This window comes from Falco peregrinus, chromosome 3 (assembly GCF_023634155.1).
Source record: "Falco peregrinus isolate bFalPer1 chromosome 3, bFalPer1.pri, whole genome shotgun sequence".
Lineage (NCBI taxonomy): Eukaryota > Metazoa > Chordata > Aves > Falconiformes > Falconidae > Falco > Falco peregrinus.
The window spans coordinates 37,110,602-37,132,030 of NC_073723.1; the positions used below are offsets into that span (position 1 = coordinate 37,110,602).

Sequence of the window (21,429 nt, forward strand, 5' to 3'; positions counted from 1 at the left end):
GTGAGCAGCCACGTGGTACTTAGTTGCTGGTGGGGGTTAACCATGACAGAACATAACAGAAGACTTTTCTGCTCCTAGTGTAAGCTCAGGAATATGATCTGTGCACTGAGCAGCTATAACGTTGATAAGGTTGAAGCAGCAATGGATTCTGCAATGGCTGATGCTGCAAACTGGAAATGTGCAATTACATGATTGCCCAGGCTTCTGAATCTGATAGAAATCTCCCCATCACCTGTCACCAAACAGTTTCATTTTTAGGACGTGTGTCTGGTGTGGCAGAAACTCACCTAAACCTTTTACTTTTGCCTAATCTGACATCTCTTTGGAAGAATAGTAGCAACATAGGCGCTGTTTCCCAATCAGTGTAAAAGTAATACTCAAGACACTGACATTTCTGATTATTTATTACAGTGTTTTAAAGCATATAAACTCCATTGCCAGGTGTTTCAAGCTGGTTTAAAAATAAAATAAAATAAAATGAGGCTTTAAGTTTTAGGCAGTATTTCAGTAGATTTTGATTAAGAATTTTTAGAATGTTACTAGAGAGGAAATATGACTTTTCCTAGGAAAACAGTCTTCTCAAAATAAGGCTTCCTTTCAGTAAAGCATGGATGTGTTTGCCTAAATTTATCACATTCATTGGCTCACCAGCATGTATTTTTTCTGACAAGAAATTTGTGAGTTTGAGACATGAAAAAAACAAACTAACCCCTGAAAATACATCCCTCAAACACCAAAGTTTCTGTCTTACTTATACCCACCCAGTTCTATTTACTTTGTAACATGCAAGTTAGAAAACAACTCTAGAGCCCAAACTCTTCATGCTTTTCTCAGTTGCAGCTTTTACTATCTCAGCAATTGAGGATGCTGGTCAAAATTCAGCTTGCTATTAACTGTTTGTTGCCATGTGTTGCACTACCTTGAACTGAAGGCAGTTTGTAGTAGGGCCTAAAGCCAAACTGATTTTTTATAAAACCTCACTTTAAAATTCCACTGTAGTAACAACATTTCCACTTCATATATTTGACAATTTTATTTAATAGCCTCATAAGTTCAGAATAGTTACATAATAGTTACATCACAACTTTTAAAAAGGATTGCACTCAGCTACTCAGTCCATTAAAATACTAGAAAACAGGGAAAAGGAAAATACGGAGTGTAAAGGAGCTCTGTCCACTGAACTGAGTTGTTTGTAGCAAGTTGCTACTGAACATGAAGAGGTCCTCATGCTTTCTGGTAGACTCTAACACACTTGACACCATTCATGTCACATTCCTAGAAGATAAAGAGATGGATTTATTCATTTGCCATAAGGAAAAAGATCTTTTAGAGTTACTTTTCAGGCTACTGGCCAGCAGAGCTCAGGGGTCAGAAAGCAGGACTGAACTCACCACCACCAATTGTCCATCCACTAGCTTTCGTGTTATTATGGTCTTCTTGCCATCCCATTCCTGCTCCTGAATCAGTGACCCATCATCTTTTAAGCTTACAAGGGTCTGAAAGAAGAACCCAGACAACAATACTTTACACATGACATTTGATGGAGACCAAGGCTTTCCAACACCTTATTCCAAAGGAAAAGTTCCTACCCCAGTTCACCCAATAGTAATTTTGTAATTGATATCAGGAAATTATATTAAATGTTTTATTGATCCTCTTCTTCCAGCAGCTCACTGCTTGTTCACTCACTGCTCTGACACATTCCTGCATCAGACAGACCTTTGACAGCATGCACAATTTCAACTAACAGGAGCAGACGATGTTCTCTGTTCATCTTTTTGTACTTGGGCTTTTGTGTAACATTTATCTGATCTTGCAATAATAGTTGAATTGCCAGTGTGGGGCTGGAGGTAGGGGGTTGGTACTCAGCACTCACACAGGGATGAGAGAGAATCTTATTTGAGGGCTTCTTTGTGTTTAACCTCCTTTTGGATTAATATTCTCCCTATTTGGTGCAGGGAGAAGCTCTTTGCCTTCTAAAACTGGAGATTAGAGACTGTGATTCACATGTATGCCTGTGTGTCAGTTATCCCACTGCACACTGAACCACTCTCTCGTTACGCAAATACGAGACTCAGCGGAAAGGTTAACCCAAAGGCTGCATTGGCTCTGATTAAACATCAATGGGATTTTTTCCACAGGCTTCAAATGAAGTGGCATTTGGCTTTAACAGGGATTTAGAGGTCTGTTAGTTTTACTAACACAATGCTTCTGCTACAAATGGAAAACAACAAAATACACAAGACATTATTGGCTTCAGCATTTTCCTTCTTTGGAAGTTGCTTAATCCACAAAAAAAAAAAAAAAAAAAGAGAGGAATTTATTTCAATGAGACTCTCAGAGACAACTGCTCATCCAAAAAAGTATTGTTAGTGTGGATGTCAAAACTGATTTTTATCTGTGAAACAAAGAATTCTCGTTTTGCAATAAAATCTAGTATACTGACCTGAGTTTTCCTGCCATCTAATGTATTTTCCTCAAATTTCTCACCAAGCTTGAAGCTGAACTGTGAAGTTTTGAAGGTGCTTTCTGTTTTTACGGTGATTGTGTCCCCATCCTTAATAATGTAAACATCTGGTTTGGCCATGCTTCCCATTTTTCTCATGGCCATACCCACACCTGCAAGGTGAGAGGCACAGAGTATCACAAAGTCAGTTAAATCCTAAGACTTAGGGCCACACAAGAATTCAAATACTTAATTCCCATTTAATTAGACACTTAAGTACACTTGAGAATCAAAGCTCAAGAGCCACAAAGAAAGAGGATGTTTTAAATTATACACTGATGAGGAAGGAAAAAAGCTTATTCACAGGATTATTCTTTTGCTTCCTCAAAGAGCTAAAGTTAAATCTATTTTGCCCTCTAGAGGACTTGCAGATGTCCCAAAACTACACTGGATTACAAACAGAAATAAACAATAGACAGGGAAACAAACATGAACGTTTAAACTAACATAAAATTATTTCCTTCAAGTTTGAACACTTTAAAAATTCTGCAGATGATTTTTGACAGATTAATCCACCTGCATATTAATTTTAACTTACTCAAGAAATTCTCTTCCATCACTCTGTATACAATCACAAAGTCTACCCAAAGTATGGACTTGAGAATTAGAAAAGCAATATAGTGCTCATGCACACACACCCCAAAAAAAGGACCATGAGAAAAATAAGCTTTACAAATGACTGAAAATTCATCATCTGGAGACGGCAGCCCTCAAAATTCTTCAGCAAAAAGACTGACCCTGCCTCAGCCCCTGTGTGCACTGTTGGAGGGGTTTGCTTGAGTCTTTATCTGATGGATGAAAAAACAGATAAGAGGGTAGTCAGGCAACAAATGTGAATCCATCAAACTGGGAAGTGCAGATCTGAACCAAAAATTGATAAGAATCAAATGGAGCAGAAAAGGCCACCAAGTCCATGAGTGTCTGGATTCTACGCTGATGTAGTTAGAAAATGTTGTCACATAACAGCACAGCATTCCCCCAGAGTGTACAGGATGCTTAGGTGAGGGCTGAGTCCACAAAGCAAAGATTACAGTTTCCTTCGGAGGTGGAAATAACAAAATACTTCCCAGCCACTGCTTCTCCAGACTCAACTGAGATTCCAGGACTTGAGCCTTAAGCTTGAGCCTGCAGAGCAAAAACCATTCCTCCTCAGTCTGGCTTTTCTGACCAGAACTGGAAATTATTGCCAGTGACACCCCACCACCACCACCACCCCTCTGCTGCCATCCAGTCCAGAGCAGTCAGTGAGTTATCTGATCAGCTACACCTTGGGATCCAGCTAAACAGAGATGAGCCATGTATGTTTTTGGTAGGGCAAGGAGTGAAATCCAAACTTCTTTATCCTTGAATGTTCTTTTATACAAGCTGAGTGGAATCTGCAGAATCTCATTTATGGTGCGTCAATAGGATCAAAGGTAGAGAGTTTCCTAAGTAGTCAGCGAGGGTGAAATCCAATAAAGAACTGGCTCTTAAAGTGTGACTTGGAGTAATTTAATCGGCTAAATTGTAATTGTAAAAAGGAAAAGTGACTGGTTTAAGACTGCAGTGTAAAAACAAACAAACAACACTCAGTCACTGCCCACACATGGGAGGTGCTCTGCCATTGCAGCAGTTAATTTCTACTTTGAAGTTGCAACTTGGCACATTCCTAGCCCTGGCAGTTAGACATGAGCTCCACAGCATCCTAATCCATGGCTGAACTGAGCTGAGCTTAAAATTCTTGAATTTCTTCCAAAGTCTCCCAAAGGGCTCAGTCCAGCAGGCTTTCTCACACCACAGCTATCACATATTGAAAGGCTTCCCACAAAATACAATTAGCTGCCACTGTCTGCAGAGCGTAAATGCAGCGATGCCTTCTGCATTTTACATGAAGAGCGCAAGACCTAAATTCCTTCCTCTCCTCCCTCCAAAGACATTCAAGGCCACATCTTCTGCCTCTTGAGAAAATATCTTAGCTTGCAACAGTGAATAAATTGCAGAAAACAACAGCTCCCAGGCTATGCAGACACTGCAAGGTGTCCATCACCTGTTGGCCAGGATGCTCACAGGAAGTGGTGAATCTGAACTTGCAGAGGAGGCTCCTGGTGTTAGGTCCGTTCTTGCTTCGATAACTTTGTGTTACAAAATGTAGGGCAACTTGGAAGTGAGGATAACAAGTCGGGACGACCACCCCCCCCACCCCACCCCCACCGTTAAGGCCGCTACCCACAGAAGACTGCAAACTGCCCCTGGCAATGCAGTCAGCTGCCGGGTACCCACAGGCAGTTGATCCAGTTTGGCTTTCTCATGCGGAGACACCCAAGGTGACTTCACGGGAAGGCAGCCCAGGCTCGGCAGGGCTGTGTGTGGCCACCCCGGGCGGTGGGAGCCCGGCCCTGCCCTGGCAGCAGCGCTGCCCTGCCCGCCACCCCGCTCCCCGCCGAGGGCAGCGCGGAGCCGCCCCCCCGCCCCCCGCCCGGGGCATCGCTCGGGTCCCACCGCCCCGGCTGCCCGCCCCGGGGCATTAACCGGGGAGGGAGGAGCGAGCTGGCCTAATGGCAGCCGGGCTGCTGGCACCGGTGGATAATCCGGGGCGCTGCCGGCGGGAGGGGGCGGCTGGGCAGCAGGGAAGGCGCAGCACGGGGCGGCGGGAACGCGTCTGCTGGCACCGGCACCTGCCTCCCAGCCATTACGGTGCAAAAAGGCTTGCCGACATCTTTAGGACGCGGAGACGGAGGCGGCAGCTACCCCGGGAGGAAGGGGCTGCTCCCGGCCGACGCTCCCCCAGGCACCGGGAGGGCGCGGAGACCCCGGTGCCGCATCCCGGCATCACCCCCCCGGCCGCCGCCCCGCCGCAGCTCACGGCCGGGCCGCCCGCGCCCTCTGGCCCGGCCCCGGGACGGCGCACCAGTCCCGGTGCCGCGCCCGCCGCGCACCTTGGACAGAGCCTCGCCGGCCGGCGGCGACGACACGTCCCCGGGGCGGCATCCCTCCCTCCCGGGGCGGGGAGTCGCCGGCTCCTTACCCAGCTCCTTCATATACTCCTCGAAGCCCTCGCTGGAGATGAGGCACCATTTGCCTAAAAACGCGTCGATGGCCATGGCGGCGGCGCTGGGGCTGGAGGTGTCCCTGGGGAAGCGCGGAGGCAGGAGGATGGGCTGCAGCGCGGCCGCGGCCGCCTTTATAGCGGGGCCGGCCACATGTGCCGCCGGGGAGAGCCAATGGGGCGGCCGCCGCGCCCCGGCCCCTTCCCCGCCGAGCCCCCGCCCGGCGAGTCCCGCCCGCGGCGGCGGCGGCAAGAGCGGGCACGCCGGGCCGCTGCCTGCCCTCCGCCCGCACCCGCACACGCACACCCGCACACGCACACACCCGTGCACACCCGCACCCGCACACACACCCGCATACACACACTGGCGCGCACACACACACACACACCCGTGCACACACACCCACCCGTGCACACACACACACACCCGTGCACACACCCGCACACGCACCCACCCGCACACGATCATGCACACACACCTGCATACACACACCGGCGCGCACACACACACCCGCACACCCACCCACCCGCACACGCACACCCGCACACACCTGCACACACACACATGCACACACACACTGGCGTGTGCACACACCCCCGTACACACGCACACCCCCCCAGCACACACACACATGCACGCACACATGCACACACACGCACCCCCGCACACACATACCCGCGCGCACACACCCGCTCACACACACCCCCAGCACACACACACACACCCCCACGCACACACACACAAACCTGTGCACACACATCCGCGCACACACCCCCCTGCACACGCACACCCGCGCACACACACACCCACACACACCTGCGCACACACACACCCTGTCTGCCCCCCGGGCCTGCAGCTCCTCTGGACTGCAAGCTGCACCAGAAATGGTGGGACACCGCCGTAGCATCCCACCCAGGGATGTCATGGCCTTAATGCTTCTTCAGGCACGAACACCACCCCGACACCTACCTCAGCCAAGGAGTCCAGTGTGCTGTGCTCTAGCACCTGTGGGGTCCAACCCAGTCTCCAGGATTTGAGCTCCAGGGAAATTTTTCTTCTGGCACACTAATCCTAAATTACACCATTTACTACATACACTTTTTACAGGTAATTCAGGAATAAAAAAGCACAGGGCATCATATGGCACAGAGACAGAGCACTAAGGAGTCAGCATCCCAAAGAAGTTTATTGGGTTCGATCATAGGCTTTCCCGGCATCCCCCCAGGCCCCACCAGTACATCCCATCATACTGAACTACAGCGATCTACAGCATGCTGCAGCCCGGGAGCAGCCATTACATACTCGCAGCGATCAGCTATCAAACAAGGTCCATCAAAATACAGAGCTAACGCAGGTACTTGCGGTACACAGGAAAAATCAAAGCCTGGATGCAACCTCATGCTTTAGCACTAGAAAAATGCAGATTTGGTACTTTGGTTTTAGTCTGTATTGAACTGTGATATCCTAATTCCTGCTTTTTAAAAGAAAACACAGCAGCTGTCACTACTGTACTGCCGGCGCAGAAGTACCCCCATAAAATATACACTGTTACCAGACCCCTTGGGGTTTGGGTCAATCTTCTGTCACATCCTGTCGGGTGAGCAGACGGATTTACTGTCGTATCCTGTGAGAAAGCTGTTATTTCTAAGTTACAACAAAAATCCTGATTCCAAAGTATCCCCAAAATCTGTTTCCACCATCAGGGTTATACCGATCTCTGCTTCTTTTGGCCTTCTATCAGACTGGATGAGACCCATAGCTCTTTCTCCATAGCTACTTTCTCCTGACCAGAAAAATAAAAATCTAAAGATATGCCTAGTGCCTGGAGTTTTTTGATGGAGCAGCCATGGCTATGTTTGTCTGCTAGTACTTTTGTGGAGGAGTTTGAGACTGAGGTGTCAAAACCAAAGACGACAGCAAGGTCTCTGAGCTGGTTCCAGCATTTCACAACATGAGAAGGTGCTGTGAATCCAAATGTTGTTGGTGCAAGGAGGACGTTTCCCTTTATGCTCTGCAGTGATACAACTTAGAGCTAAACTGAATCAGTTTGAAGGTTCAGTACTTTCTAGAAAAGGTCAGATTTGTCATACGCTAAGTAATCAGAGCATTTTTCAACTGAGATTTTTAAAAAATCCTTCTGTTTAACTATCCTTCCCTACTGAGCTGCCTTTAATTACCTTTCACTTCTCTGACTATATGCTTGCTTTTAATATGCAAACACCACTATAGCGTCTGCTCATAAAGCAGCAAGTCACGTTGCTTTTTTTGTCATCAGGTATGTACATTGAAACACAAGACTTTCAGCTTCCTTCCACTTTTTTTTTTTTTTTTTTTTTTTTTTTTTTCTGGTCTTGCACAAGAGACTTCATAGAAAATTTCAGATTAGGTTGATGTTTACTACCTAACTCATGGTAGCGGAACCAAACTGCTGTCCATCATGTAGTTCTTTTCTGCTTGCTTACAGAAAGGATAATAGAAAAGCAATCAGATTAGAGATAGAACAGAATCATCCTTCAGAAACGAGGAAGTCTTCAGTCTCATAAAACAGGGACAATTTCTAGAAATAGAAATCTTGGCTTTGCTTCATGTACGCTAGCAAAGAATTTTGGATCCACATTTCTGTAGTGCTGCCTGCAGATGGCTTACGATATGTAAATAGCATTCATTTATACGTGACAATAGCTATACATCAGCATGTAAGTGCTGATAATGCAGCAGATGTAAAATTCACTATTTCCATCTAGTGGTGAGACAGTATTCCTGGATCTGAAGTCCATGGAGATCCAGCTACGTACCTGCGCAGGATGTGTTACTTTTTTGAATCCTCCCACAAGTCACTTGGTTTGATTTATTCTCCTTACAAATTTTTCAGGTCTAGACATGTAAGTTCATAGAAGATGTAAAGAAAAAAAGAGAATCTTATCACTCTTTTCTGAAATGCAGACTGTTAGGATACAGTGAAAAATCTCTCTCAATTTTTACAAAAATCTAATGTTTTGCAAATTAATCTGGCCATACAGATTACTGGCTGTGATATTGTCAATGCCACATCTCAAAACTTCTTTGAAACTGGATAGAGCTGAAATTTGTGGTATCTCACATAGCAAATAGAGTAACTAGAGAGACCAGAGACATATTCTACTGGGTAAGGTACAAGTGGACTGGGCTACAAAATATACATTATTTTTAATTATAATGGTACAGTGTATGTATTGGTCATAATGGCTCTTACTTTGGGAGCCAAAATAAAACAGCCAGATATCCAGAGACGCTTGGGCCACAGGGATCTGTCTCTGTAAATCCCAGTTCCTGCCTGGTTTGAGACTGGCGTCACGGTCAGAGATGTTTTGTGTGTGTAGCCTCCTCTTTTCTCTAGATATGCCCAAGGGGAAGCAGTGAATACATATATCCGTATGGGCACCGTTGAATTGCTATGCCACATATTACTGTTTCAGCACAGACATCTGAAGTTCTCTGAAGTTTTGCTTGTTTCCATGTTAGACTACACATTGTTGAAGAGAAGAAGAATCAAATTTACAATGAGAAGTGTAAATTCTTCCGTGGCAATTAACTGCACGGAAAGCACGTAGCCACATTTAGGAGCAACCGCCACCTTGGCAGCGTGGGCCTGCCAGGGTGAATGTTTTCCTGAGGTAGTCAAGCCCTTGCACCTCGTGCGAGAGGAGGATATTATGGGCCTTCATTACCAAGCACAAAGAAAAGGACCAAGGCAAAAGAGTGCACAGAGACCTTCATTCTACTCCTCCAGGCAAGTGTGCATTGTGCAGTGATGCTTCATCTGACATGAGAGCTGGGAAGATGTGGCCAGCAGTGTTTGAGGCTCACATAGCCATAGCATTACCCTCTGCATGCAAGCCAAGCCATATTTTGCCTTTCAGACTCACAATACCTGCTGCTTGGGCAGGGCAGAGCACCACCTCCTTGTCTGCAACATATCGCTGATCAGGTTGCATAGGAGGTGTAACTTTTTCCCTAGACCTTCACTCATTATACTGCCCATATGTTTTACTTGGAAGGAACCCGATCTGATAGTGCTATACTTTGCTTTACTGTGTAAAAGGGAGGACCTTGCCTTCCTTCTAGTACACAGACGTATTTTTTTATATACAGTACCTTCTCCAAGTGGTAAGCTTCTTCTAGACAAGATTACCTACCTCCTGTGAAAAATTGTCTTCAAAAATTGTCAGGGAAATTGGACACCACAGCCCAAATTTTACTCTTCAGCCTATCCCTAGCTATGAAAAAAGAATAAAGCAATCCATGAATAATAGTTACTCAGCCCCAAGGCATGGATGAGATAAATTGCATAGGTAGCACAGCTTTGTGTTTGTTTCCTTGTTGTACAAGTGTGGTTTTCCCTTCCCAGCCATGTCATCACTGGGCAGACATGATGAAACACATGCTATGGTTGCATAGCTGGCCTAGGTAAGCTTTACTCCAGCTCAGAAGCTATTTGCTTGGGCAATACTAAACCAGGGATTATGAAGCAACGCATGAACCTGCAAGTTTCCATCTGTATGTCAATATGCACAAGATCTTCTAGCATATGGGCATTTCCTTACCTCTGAGCTAAAGAGTTGGGCATAGCCTGCATTTTGTCAATGAGCTTTGCACGGTACATCTTAGTTTTCAAGTCAAAACAAAGCCACCTTGCTCTCCAGAACAGCTTAGTCTAAGGAGCATAGGCCCAAGGAGTGCTTGCTGTGGATCCGGCCACTGCTGCATCTGCTCTGGGTGGCTGGCTGTTGGGGACGGGCAGGCTCACACGTGCTCGCGTTCAGTGCCGAGCCAACCAGAGCCCTGATCCCTGCTGATGCCACAGAGCATTACTATAATGCAATTAACATGCCAGCAACCTCAGCATATGTCCTGTATGCTGTCAGCAGCATGTTCAAAGCAAGTTTAAAGGGAAATGCTTACATTGAGGGCAAAGATTACTGTGGCAATGGTGTGACAGCTCACTGGTTGTATCCTGCCTCAATGACCGGAGAGAAAGCTCCAGAGACTGCAGTGACCAGAAAGAGTATTCCAGGCTTCATTTTCCTCATTCCAGACAAAAATGACCTGTCAGTTCCAGCCCAGCTCACAGTGACTGCAGATGTACAAGCTTGTGTCTAATTTTGGAAGCTTTAAAAAAAAATCTCTTTATTTAGCAGCAATATCTATGTTGAATAGCAAACACTCACACATTACTGTAGAAATATTTTTATTTATCTTCAGAATTTTATAATCTGTATAGCCATTACAATGTTAAAAAAATTAAGATCAGGATAACTACGAATTGTCCATTGCTGTAGTTTTAACACTGAAAAGGTCTTTGATCCACATAAACCAAAAACATATTAGCAGGGGATACCTGCTCATGGAGAATTTCAGAAAGATAATACTCTGACATGGCTTTTTAGAAACCTCAGGTGTACAAAGAACTATCTCAAAGCTCTATCAAGAAAACCAAATAAACCCCGCAACTTTGTCCTTTCTGTGTGGTCTGGAACAATAAGGACAAGGAATGGCAAAATAACTTGGAATAAATAAATGATAAAAGAAATATTTCTACCAACGCTGAGTAATTGGCCTATGGAATTCAGAATCACAAATTACAGATTGCCCATTGGATTTTGGAAGGGGTATATAAAGTTTTAGTATGATTTTTTGGTTGCATATTATAAGTAGAGTTTTATTACCAAGTATGTTAATTCACCACTGTGAAGGTAACCTCAGAAAAAAAAATTAATTTATAGTTATAACAATTGCACTACTTTTCATTCTCAGGATGTCACCAGAGAGCATCACAGCTACAGAAATCTGGCGGGCAGAGCATGACACTTGTCCTCTACAGATGAAGGGTTTTCTCAGTGTGATGTAGATACCAATGCCTTTCCCAGCAGTATTGGAGTGAGAGGGACTGCAACTGCTGCTCTTCGTGTTAGGCAAAATCCTGTCATATGGTATTAGGAATATCTGTAGCCCATCTACCAGATCAGGGCTCCCAAAGGACTTCATCTTGGGGCAACAAGGCTAGGTTTCGCCAAAAAGCACAAGTCTCCTCACACCTGCACGCAGTGGGAAGAGACAGGCTCTCCGCGATGTCGCTCAAGCACTAGCTTCCGGCTCTGACTTGCCTTTCAGAAAAGCCCTGCTCTTTCACGAACCGTAGAGGAACCTAGAGAAATACCATTTAGAAGCTAAAGCTAGTTTTTATGATTATCCCATTCCCATTGCTAACACACGTTTGCCAAGTGTGTCAACTACGTGACTTGTGTTCAAAAGACCTTCTAAGAAAATTCTTGCCTCTGGCATCTCAGGCAACCATGCAGGACTGGTAGGTATTCTCCACTTCACTCTTCCAGACTTGAAAAGCCTCATGGTATTTGGGTTTATGTCCTTGATTCCTTTTTACAATCTTACTTAGCTAATCTAGGCTAGAGAAAATCTATAAGGAGGTAAAAAATTACATTGCAGTTCCCCGATTTTTTCCTGTGCTTCTGCCACAAGATACTTTCTGGTACTGATTCTGGCACTTCTATGTGCAGCTTAACTTGATACTGACTAGGCTACGTGAAGGAAAGGAAGAATTAACCATCTGATTCTTAGATTTGCTATTTCCAGTAAATACTTTGAGATTCATTTGAGAGGTGGAATTTGAAGACAAGTTCTACAAAGCCCCACCAAGAAAAAGAGACTTTATAAACTCCATGAAAATAATTACCGTTTCTTTTATTTGTGCAAGTGATTTGAACCACTCAGGTTCACCAGTAATGAAAAGACAATTCAGTGAATCTGTGCAAGAACTGTGTTTGAGATGACAAATTTGCTGGCTTTGCATACTGACCATACTATTTCTACAGTAAGGCTGACCATTGACTCCTCACTGAAAAAGGGTGGAGGGCTCAAAAGAAATAGAAAAGTAGTGCCTGAGTATGGAAGGAACCTGCTGCTTTGCCTCCTGCCTGTCCACTGAACTTCCTCCAGGGATTGCCAGAGTTGGTGAAAACCTGTCCACTAAGTCGCTTTTCCCAGGCTTTGCGCCTATTGACCAAGCATTCCCTCCAGAAACAGGTCTGCTGGTCCACTTTTCCAGCTATTTTGTCTTAAAATAAATGTTCTTTCTATATGTAGGCAAATCAAACTCACCTCATCCAGGGAAGCACAATGCGGAGACCTCCTCTGATATGCTATTAACCTCTGCTGGCAACCCTGTCAGCATGTAGGAGACCGCCTCAAGTCAAGCAGAGTCTCTATGCTTACCTTAACGCTGCTTTCAAGTACCACTTTGAAACTTAACAAGACACGATCAAAACACATCAGCAGCTCCTTTGTCCTCACATCTCTAACATCTATCCCTGGGCACAGTCTTCTAAAATCTTGAGAAGGCCAGCTCAATGTAAAGATGATTTGTTAAGTTAAAGACAATCAGAAACAAAGTACCCCCTCCAACCATTCATGCTGCTCTATCCCTACATTCCTCAGCATACAGAGTGAGGCTGAGCGGGAAGAAAAGTAGTGGTTTACCCGGACCAAAGCACCCTGGCTGCTTGAAGCTACTGCAGACAAGTCTGCTCTTAGCAGACAATAAAAAAGGCTCAGAAGAGTCCTCCCTCTGGAAGGCTCAGGCCTTCCACAGGGAAAAGGTGAGACTGGATGAGATCAAATAGCACCAGGAAGGAAAAAGGCAATTATTACTCGAGGAGAAGGGAGGGGAGGGCAGTGCAGTTGGGAGAGGCACCACTGACAGGTGACCTGTCAGTCTGAAGGTGATTCCAAACCACCCAGGGGAGAAGCAGGGTCCATCATCCAGGGAAACTGGTCACACCAAGCTGAAGTGAGCAGTAAGCCAGCAGCTCTTAAAACTGCAAGGGGCGTGTACACCTGCACAGAGTAGACATGCAGATGATACATACGGGAGCAAAAGTTTTGAGAACTGTCAAAACATAATCCAAGGATATTTAGGGTTTGGGGGTTTTTTGCTCTTCCTTACACCATATAAACTCCTTCGTCATCCAAAATTCATATGTAGTAAAAGGGAAGAACTAGGAAAAGCCAGCCAAAATTAATGCATTCTTCCACATCCTACAGGGCAAATAGTTGTTGACAATTTTCTGAAATTAGTAGATGGTATCTTCTGCACGGTCACAGACTGCAAAAATGTATTAGATTGCAACACTTTCAAAATACTTGAGATGTAAAGCATTTTCCACTCAAGTGGGGTTCACACAGCAATACTGCATTGTAGAGTTTCTCCTACAATCTTCTCCTACAAAATTGCCCAAATTGAGATTTCCACAAATAACAAAAAACAGAATTTGCACTAGCATGCATGAACTACATCTGATACCATGTTTCTACTTCTTTCTACCTTGCAAAAAAGGCCTTGGGATGTTGCGTTTTTGTACTTACTTGGGCCAGCTAGTAGTTAAAACTTGCTGTGGAAATGTTCACTAACATTGCTGCTCCCTGCTGAAATCTTCAATGAAGATACCATTTTCTTTTTCTAAAAACAATGCTGCAGATACTTAAAAAGAAAGCACCCTGCCCAGCGAGTGCTACCTGAGTGGCACATTCATCTACTTCAGGACTATTCTCCCTACACATTGACAAGAACTTCTAAATAAATAGGTACTTGTCCAATACACAGGTCTAAGATGATTCTAATAATTTTTTTAAATTGCCAGGTATTAAGAGATCTAAGCATTTTAATGTTATCACCTGTCATCAGACACCTTACATGGACATGGTGTTTGCATTTAATTAACCCCAGTGTTTTTAGGGCCTGTTCCAGTTCCTTTTATACTTAGGCAAGCACTCATATTTTTGGTGTGGTACACTAATCAAGATTAGTGGGTTAAAGAATAACAACATGCAAAATCAGTGCTCACCCAGCCACGCTTTGTTCTGCATGACTGACCTTAATACCACCTACATCCACAGCCCTAGACTGTGCATGTCAGGAAGATGTCAGAGTAGCAGGTCACTTGGCTTTGTTTCAGTCAGTCAGACAGCAGCAGAAATCGATACTGCGTGAACAGCTTGCAGCAAAGTTATCTAAATGCTTAGAGAAGAAATTCATTAAAGATTATCTTCAGCATACTTCAAAAATAAATCTGTACCTTTATCTACATGGTACAGGAAAAGCAATTTTCTACATATTAGCATAATAATCACCAGATGAGTTCCTCCTTGCCCATGTTGCTTGTTTGTATCACTTCAATATCTTGTAGCCTTGAAAATGCACATTTTTAGCTTTATTTTTTCTGTCCTGTATGTTTTCATTTATACCTTACATATTCAAATCCTAGTCATTACTTTTTCATGCACAAAACATACTAGAGTTTTACCACTGCAAATTGCAGTGACTAGCACATACAGCAAAAGTAGCGTCACCTAACACCTCACCCACTGAATTGTCAGTCATCTCTCAGCGTCTATGTTACATGCCTTTGGCTTAACTTAAGCAAAAAGGTTGGGCATCTCTGGGTTAAAGTGAAAGCACCCAGTAAGAGCATGTCTTTACACAGCAGGATGCCTATCCATGCGAGTAAAGAAACAACAAAAAATACTCATCTTTTTTCAACAGTGGAGAGGATTGTTTTTGGCTGTAAAAAGCCTGAACTGTGATCTTCATTCTTCTCCCTTTTCTCTTCATAAATATAGACCCCAATCTTGGGCCAATATAATACTAAATTTCTATAGTGTTTAACATGTTTTTTAAGTACTTAAAGATGGCTAATTATTTAAGATGCAAGTGTTTCACATTTAAACACACGTTTTGCACACTGACATTGTTGTACAAACTGTAAAGGACAAAAACCCAACACAAAAATCACTGATATATTACAGTAAGAGGGCTTTTGAGCATATGAATACATGATTAATTACAAAATAAAAAATTCTGCAGTGTTCTTCTACTTGGAACAATTGTGACTTTCGTGTCGGGTTTCTTCAGGTAAAGTCATGCTGTACAATGTTCTTCTAAACTGGAAGGGGAAAAAAATAAAATAAAAAAATACCCAAACTGTCCTTTGAACAGCCTTATTTCTATTTGGTCCACTTTCTATGATCCTCTTCTAGATTCACAGGATTTAAAATCCTCTCGGTTTCAGACGTTCTCATGACTAGAAGGGAGATCAGTAGCAGGTTTGGGAGCTCAGCACTATGAAACCACTTAGAAGAGCTGGTGGCCTAATAAAAAATTAAAAATAATAAAAATAACAGACTGCAGAGAAGGTATTTATCCCAGACGAAGTCATTCACTTACATTGCTCCCACATCTAAATTTCATTGACTCATCTGCCCCAATCATCTTATCCCACTCTCTCCCGTTTGTTGCAGAGGAGGCCACCATAGCATATTACCAAATGTCTTTAGCACAGTTCTGCTTCTCCAGTGAAAGATACCACCCCGACCTCAGTATCCTGGTGAAGAAGTTGCTAAGAACTACCTTGACAGTGCTATTTAAAACACTGATGCTTTCAGAAAGGACAGCGTCATTTACAAATCTTGGCAAAAGTTAAGGTAAAACCAATTTCAGATTGTACCCTAAATCTGCTGCCAAATTAAATTTGAAAACACATGTACTATAATTTCATATAAGTCAGGCATATGATTAACAACAGGTAGAACCGATGCCTCTCAATGTACTGCACTCACAATTCTCAAAACTGTAATTTCAGTTATTTTCATTATGAATTGAACTAGAACAAAACCGATGGACATGGAGTACATGTGTAGTTGACACCTTCACCTGCACAGCCTGAGGAGAGATCAACCCTCCCAAACCCACAGAGCTTTGCAATACAGACGAGACACTTAAGCACTTATGTTAGTAAACAGGGCTGGACACAGGGCCATAAACACCAAATAAATTTCTCCCTTTGATCTTTATAAAATATTTCACTAAATCTCCCAAAAGCAAGCAACAAAAATATTACAAAACTGAACTTCAAAGATAGCACTTTTCTCCAATTATCAAAAAAACTAACTTACCTTTCCCTTTGAGCTAAACTTGGCTACTTTCAAGCAGCATGAGTAGCTCTACTGTGTGTTCACAGTCCCATTACCTTGTTATTTTAATTGCTGAGCTAAATTTACATTTAGCAAATTTCACGCTTTCTTGAAAGAGAAAAAAAATGGCAAGGACTTCGCAACTGATGTATTATAAACATAGTATTACAAAATGCACTCTGAATTTGCAGTGCACTGTCCCTCAGCTAAGTCGATGATGAATACTTTCAAAGTTTTGTTCAAATATTTGCACTTGATGTTCAAAAATAATAACCACTCTAATAGTATTTTGCATTCTACTGTACAGAAATTTTGTAGAAAATAATGTCCAAAGAGATCTGTCTTCAGTTCAATATTAATTTAATAGCCAATATGCATAATTCATTTATATGCAAATACATGTGATATTACTCTCAACATGCAGGCAACTGAAAGGCAGCTGCTTTAAAAGATGCATTCAGGCATCTTAAGCCACTCTGTCCCACTAGTGTTAGAAGATCTGTTGTTGATCCACTATGTTTTCCTTCAGGGGGAGACAGGGAACATTTAAATGGTTCTTTCTGCTACATGTTAAACTGCTCACTGTTTTGGCCATCTCTCTTCCAGATCTTGTTGCATAGGAGAAAAGCCTTCTGTGCAGCCCGCTGTTTTTAACACATGTAAAGGTAAACACAGCTGTTCTTCTGTTCTTCAGGGACTCTTCTTCTTGCTTTTCTGTTGTTCCTTAAGCTCTTTTGCATTACATCTGGACCCCAATGCTGTCAACATTTCTATTGTCGTCAGGTTGGCTCCCTTCATTATTAATCGGTCTCCATCAGCTGGAAAGGGACAAAAATTTAAGAAGTCACAAAGTCAAAGTCACAATCCCTTTAGTGTGCAGTTCTGTTTTGTATATGTAAATCCAAATACCCTGTTCATCTCATCTGATTAGAAAGTACTCCGCTTACCAAGGAATCTGATTATGCACCACCAACAAACAAGTATGTTAACTGCACACAGTACACATGTATTTTTCAGTTATGTATTGCATTATTGAAAAATTTGAAACATTTGCCTATATATATACCTATAGTAAGAACATATCGGATAAAAATGGCTCATAATATGCCCTCAAAGTCATCTAACAGAAGGCACAGAAGGCACTGGAAGGCATAATTTCTAACATGGCTCAGCATTTTAGCAGTATGTTGTCTACGGTCTGTTTAACTTACTTCTTTAGCCAAAATGATGAATCGGTTAACACAATCTGGTGATTATAATGTAAAAAACCAGAAAGCACTAGGATGTCTAAAATTCTGAAATAAATTATTTTAGAACAGGGAGGAGGCAGTAGAAGTATTGTACCCAAGTTAGTTATTTATTTTTGCAAGATGTGCAAATACAATAGCCTTACTCAAACCCATATAATGCAATACCATGCATGGCATCCAAGTTCTAGCCCCATGTTTGCCAACTACAAGGGTTGCAAAGTCTTCCCTTGGAAAATAACCAGCTCTTAGAGAACAAAGAGTTCAGAACTATAGCTCTTGGCATTAGTGGAATAAATTGTTTTGGTTTTATGCTGTGAAAAACATTAAGCTTTACTGCTTAAGTCTTAATACATCACAGTTATAAACAAGGATGGGAAAGACAGAGACATAGGGGAAGGAGAAACAAGCAATGTCAACACTGAAATAACTGGACTTTCCTAAGCAAAATTAAGTATATTCAATACTCTCGATATTTCTACAGATTCACAAAATGTATGGAAGTTTAAAGAAAAGGGGGTAGCATGAATCAATAATAATGAAAGTTCTAATGGACTACATGACATATTGGTCCATTACAGCACAGCAGGAAAGAAGATGCTGCCAGAGAAAAGGACAAAAGCAGATTAAAGCCATCTGTTCAGAGCCTAGAATCTGGGCGGCTTCCAGAACTGATGAAATTTCCACCATCAATTCCCTGCTTGCTCACTATAGCCTCAAAGGAACGAAGAAATTTGTTGTACATCAGTTGACCTCATTCTGCAAGTCCATCTGCACACGTATGGTCTTAGCCATATGAGCAGTTCCTTCAAACTGCACAGTAAGTTACATAAGCAACTAAAGGTATTCAACTTTTCTGTTCTCAAGACTGAGGTGCCTCCACCACAGATAACATTAAAAAATTACAGAAAGTGAACAGATTCTTACATCAAAACAGAGCTACACTTCCCTGGAACTGGACTGCAAGGTCACACAAACACGTCCCTACAAATGTAGGCTCAACCCTGAAGTTAAGTAATTTCTTTGATCTAAGATCCACCAGATCCTACTGTAGTACAAAGGCATAAATACACATTTATCTAGACATCAGGATGTTTGTGACTCCCTTTTTTCCTCCCAGCTGCACAACACCTAGCTATGGACCAGAACCAAAAAAATAAAAGTAGCCAAATTAAAAATAAAAAAAAAAAATCATAGAGAAGACAGTAACTTCATAACAACAGAAACCTGGAATATTTTCTTTTTTTTTTCCAAGATTAAAAATGAGCTCCTTACCAAACATAACATCTACAAGCGGTTCAGATCCATCATGTCTCACATCAGCAGTCACTTCACAGTTTCTATTAGTGGCCTGGATTTTTTTGTGGTTTATGCATCTAAGAAATTTTCTGAAAATACATTTGAAAAATACATTAAAGTAGGTGGTAGATAGAAATTATAGTAAGTATATTTCTAAAACTAATCTAAATATCTTGATGTTGCCAGGCAACAAAAGTATAAACAAAACAGGATTTGTATTTAATATTTGTATTATTTACTTATTATGAAATATTTAAATAATTTCAGACAGGTACTTATTACGAGATGAGTCTTAAAAATACAAATAGATAGCCCTTATATGCTAATATGTAAAAAGCATACCAAAGTATGCACTTTGTGCATTTCTCTTAGCTGGGTTTGTAACAATAATTTTTTGGAAAAAAAATCAGCAAAGTAATGTAAATTTTTCTTTATACACCAGTTACTTGCCAACGCTTTATTGTTTGGCTCAGAGTCATTATTTATTTATTTAACATTCGGTCTCCTGTAGATTTCTGAAACGCATGACAGCAAATTGACATTCCAGCAGCTTAAAGACATTCTAAGTTAAGTTATTTAGCTCATTTCAAAAGTAGGTATGTCTGTAAAGCTCTTGCAAAATGACATTTTACAATTGTTTGGTGAAGAACTTACATCACTCAAGAGGCATAATTACTTAGATTTCTCCAACAGTTAACTACCAAGATAGAGCAGCAGCTGTTGCTCACTCTCTTTCCCATTATCAGCATTTGGACTAGTGCTTACAGAGCTGCATGCTCTGCAGCTGAGGGGCATCTCCCTGGGTAGTTTGGTAAAGCTAAATGCACTTGCCCGTAAGCAAAGGTCCACCCTTAAACGCAGAGACGCTCCAAAAATCAGCACCGAATGAATGCTGTGTGCATATTGGTAACGCCATAAACAGAGCCCTTATGACAAACCCAGCGTCTTCTCATTCAGCAGCGTTAAGGTTCTGCCTAGACTAAGTTACAAAGCCCTGATAAATACAAGCTTTCAAGGGCCAAGATCACGCAAGTCAATGCACAGTAAAGCAGACGTTTGGGGAAAGAAGGTTCTCCTCCCGAGAGGTACAACAGATGCTGCCATTTCCCCGCCAGGAGAGAAGCAGGCCTGTGCCCTTCGCCACGCCTGGGCTCTGCGGCAGGGCCTGGGGCACAGGCCACACTACGGGCACACGTAGCCCCTGCTTCTACACCACCCCACCACCCCAGAAAAATAAAATTAAAGGCAAAAGGCTCAGCCCTCACAACGGCCGTGGAGCGTACTGACCCCACGCCCTGGCGCAGGAAGGGCGCTGCGTGCTTCACAGGTTGGGTAGCCGCGGGGTAGCCTCCCCGCCGGCCGTGGGCCCGAAGGCCACCGCACGCCCAGGCCGCCGCCGCGGGGCCGGAGCCGGCTGCCCCCGCGGCCCCCTCACCTCGTGCTCTCCACGTTGGACTCGAAGGGGCAGAAGCGGACCACGATACTCTTCACCGGCCGCAGCACCACCCGGATCTTGGACGCCATCTTCCTTCTGCCCGCTACTACAGCTCCCAGCAGCCCCGGGCGGAGGCGGGAAAAGGGGCTCCCGCAGCCGCCTGGGAGGTGTAGGCGGGCAAGGCCGGCACCCGGGGGCGGCGGGGCGGCACCCGGGGGCGGCGGGGCGGCGGCCGGGCCCCGCGGCACCGCTCTCTGCTGGCGGCGGGGCGGCGGCTGCTGCCCTGCGGCCGTCACTTCGTAACCTGAGGCGCTCGAGTCATGCTGTGGGGAGCGGGGGAACAACTAACCTGTCCCAGCCCCTCCTGTGACTGTAGCAGGGTAGATACGGTTCGGGGGAAAAAGGCATGCTGTTGGCATGAAACCGACACGAAAGACCTCCGCTGAGCCCTGCAGTACAAGCAGCAGGCCCTTGTGCCCGTAGGACTTGTGCGCAGGAGGCTGAGGGCCTGGGGTAGCACTGATGGGAAGCTATAGTGTATAGTATCCATAAACTTCAGAAGCAAGGTGGGGCTTGCTTTCTTTATGGTAAATCTACCCCTATTATGTGGCAGCTTTTGATATTTTCCACAATAGAACAGATAAGGATATTAATGAGGACCGGTGAGGAGTAGCCAGTACAGCTAAGGGTACGTTAAGAGGCGATTCTTTGCCGTATATCGAGCAGAAGGGAGATTGTAAGAGGCAGCGCTGTTGGAAGGGACCCGGCTGCGTGTCGGGGGAGGTCTGGCGGGCAGCGCGGGGTTAGCTGCACGCCTCGCCCGGACGGGGGCCCGGCGCGGTGCGGGCGGCCATGCCCCGCTAGGTGGCAGCAGCTCCCCGGGCAGCCGCTGCT

The 21,429-nt window shown here is 43.9% G+C and overlaps 2 protein-coding genes across 2 annotated transcripts; both read right to left on the bottom strand.

The window, feature by feature from the left end:
* Positions 1 to 386: 386 nt before the first annotated feature.
* On the bottom strand, positions 387 to 5,808 carry LOC101921408 (fatty acid-binding protein 5). The gene is made up of 4 exons (XM_055800674.1): positions 5,511 to 5,808; positions 2,447 to 2,619; positions 1,392 to 1,496; positions 387 to 1,275 (listed from the first exon to the last, which is right to left on the bottom strand). The coding sequence occupies exons 1-4, from the start codon at positions 5,584 to 5,586 to the stop codon at positions 1,225 to 1,227; spliced, it is 405 nt and encodes a 134-aa protein (XP_055656649.1). The 5' UTR covers positions 5,587 to 5,808; the 3' UTR covers positions 387 to 1,224.
* Positions 5,809 to 16,897: 11,089 nt separating this feature from the next.
* MRPL53 (mitochondrial ribosomal protein L53) lies at positions 16,898 to 20,693 on the bottom strand. Its single transcript, XM_055800264.1, has 3 exons — positions 20,536 to 20,693; positions 19,077 to 19,189; positions 16,898 to 17,372 (listed from the first exon to the last, which is right to left on the bottom strand). The coding sequence occupies exons 1-3, from the start codon at positions 20,622 to 20,624 to the stop codon at positions 17,245 to 17,247; spliced, it is 330 nt and encodes a 109-aa protein (XP_055656239.1). The 5' UTR covers positions 20,625 to 20,693; the 3' UTR covers positions 16,898 to 17,244.
* Positions 20,694 to 21,429: the final 736 nt, after the last annotated feature.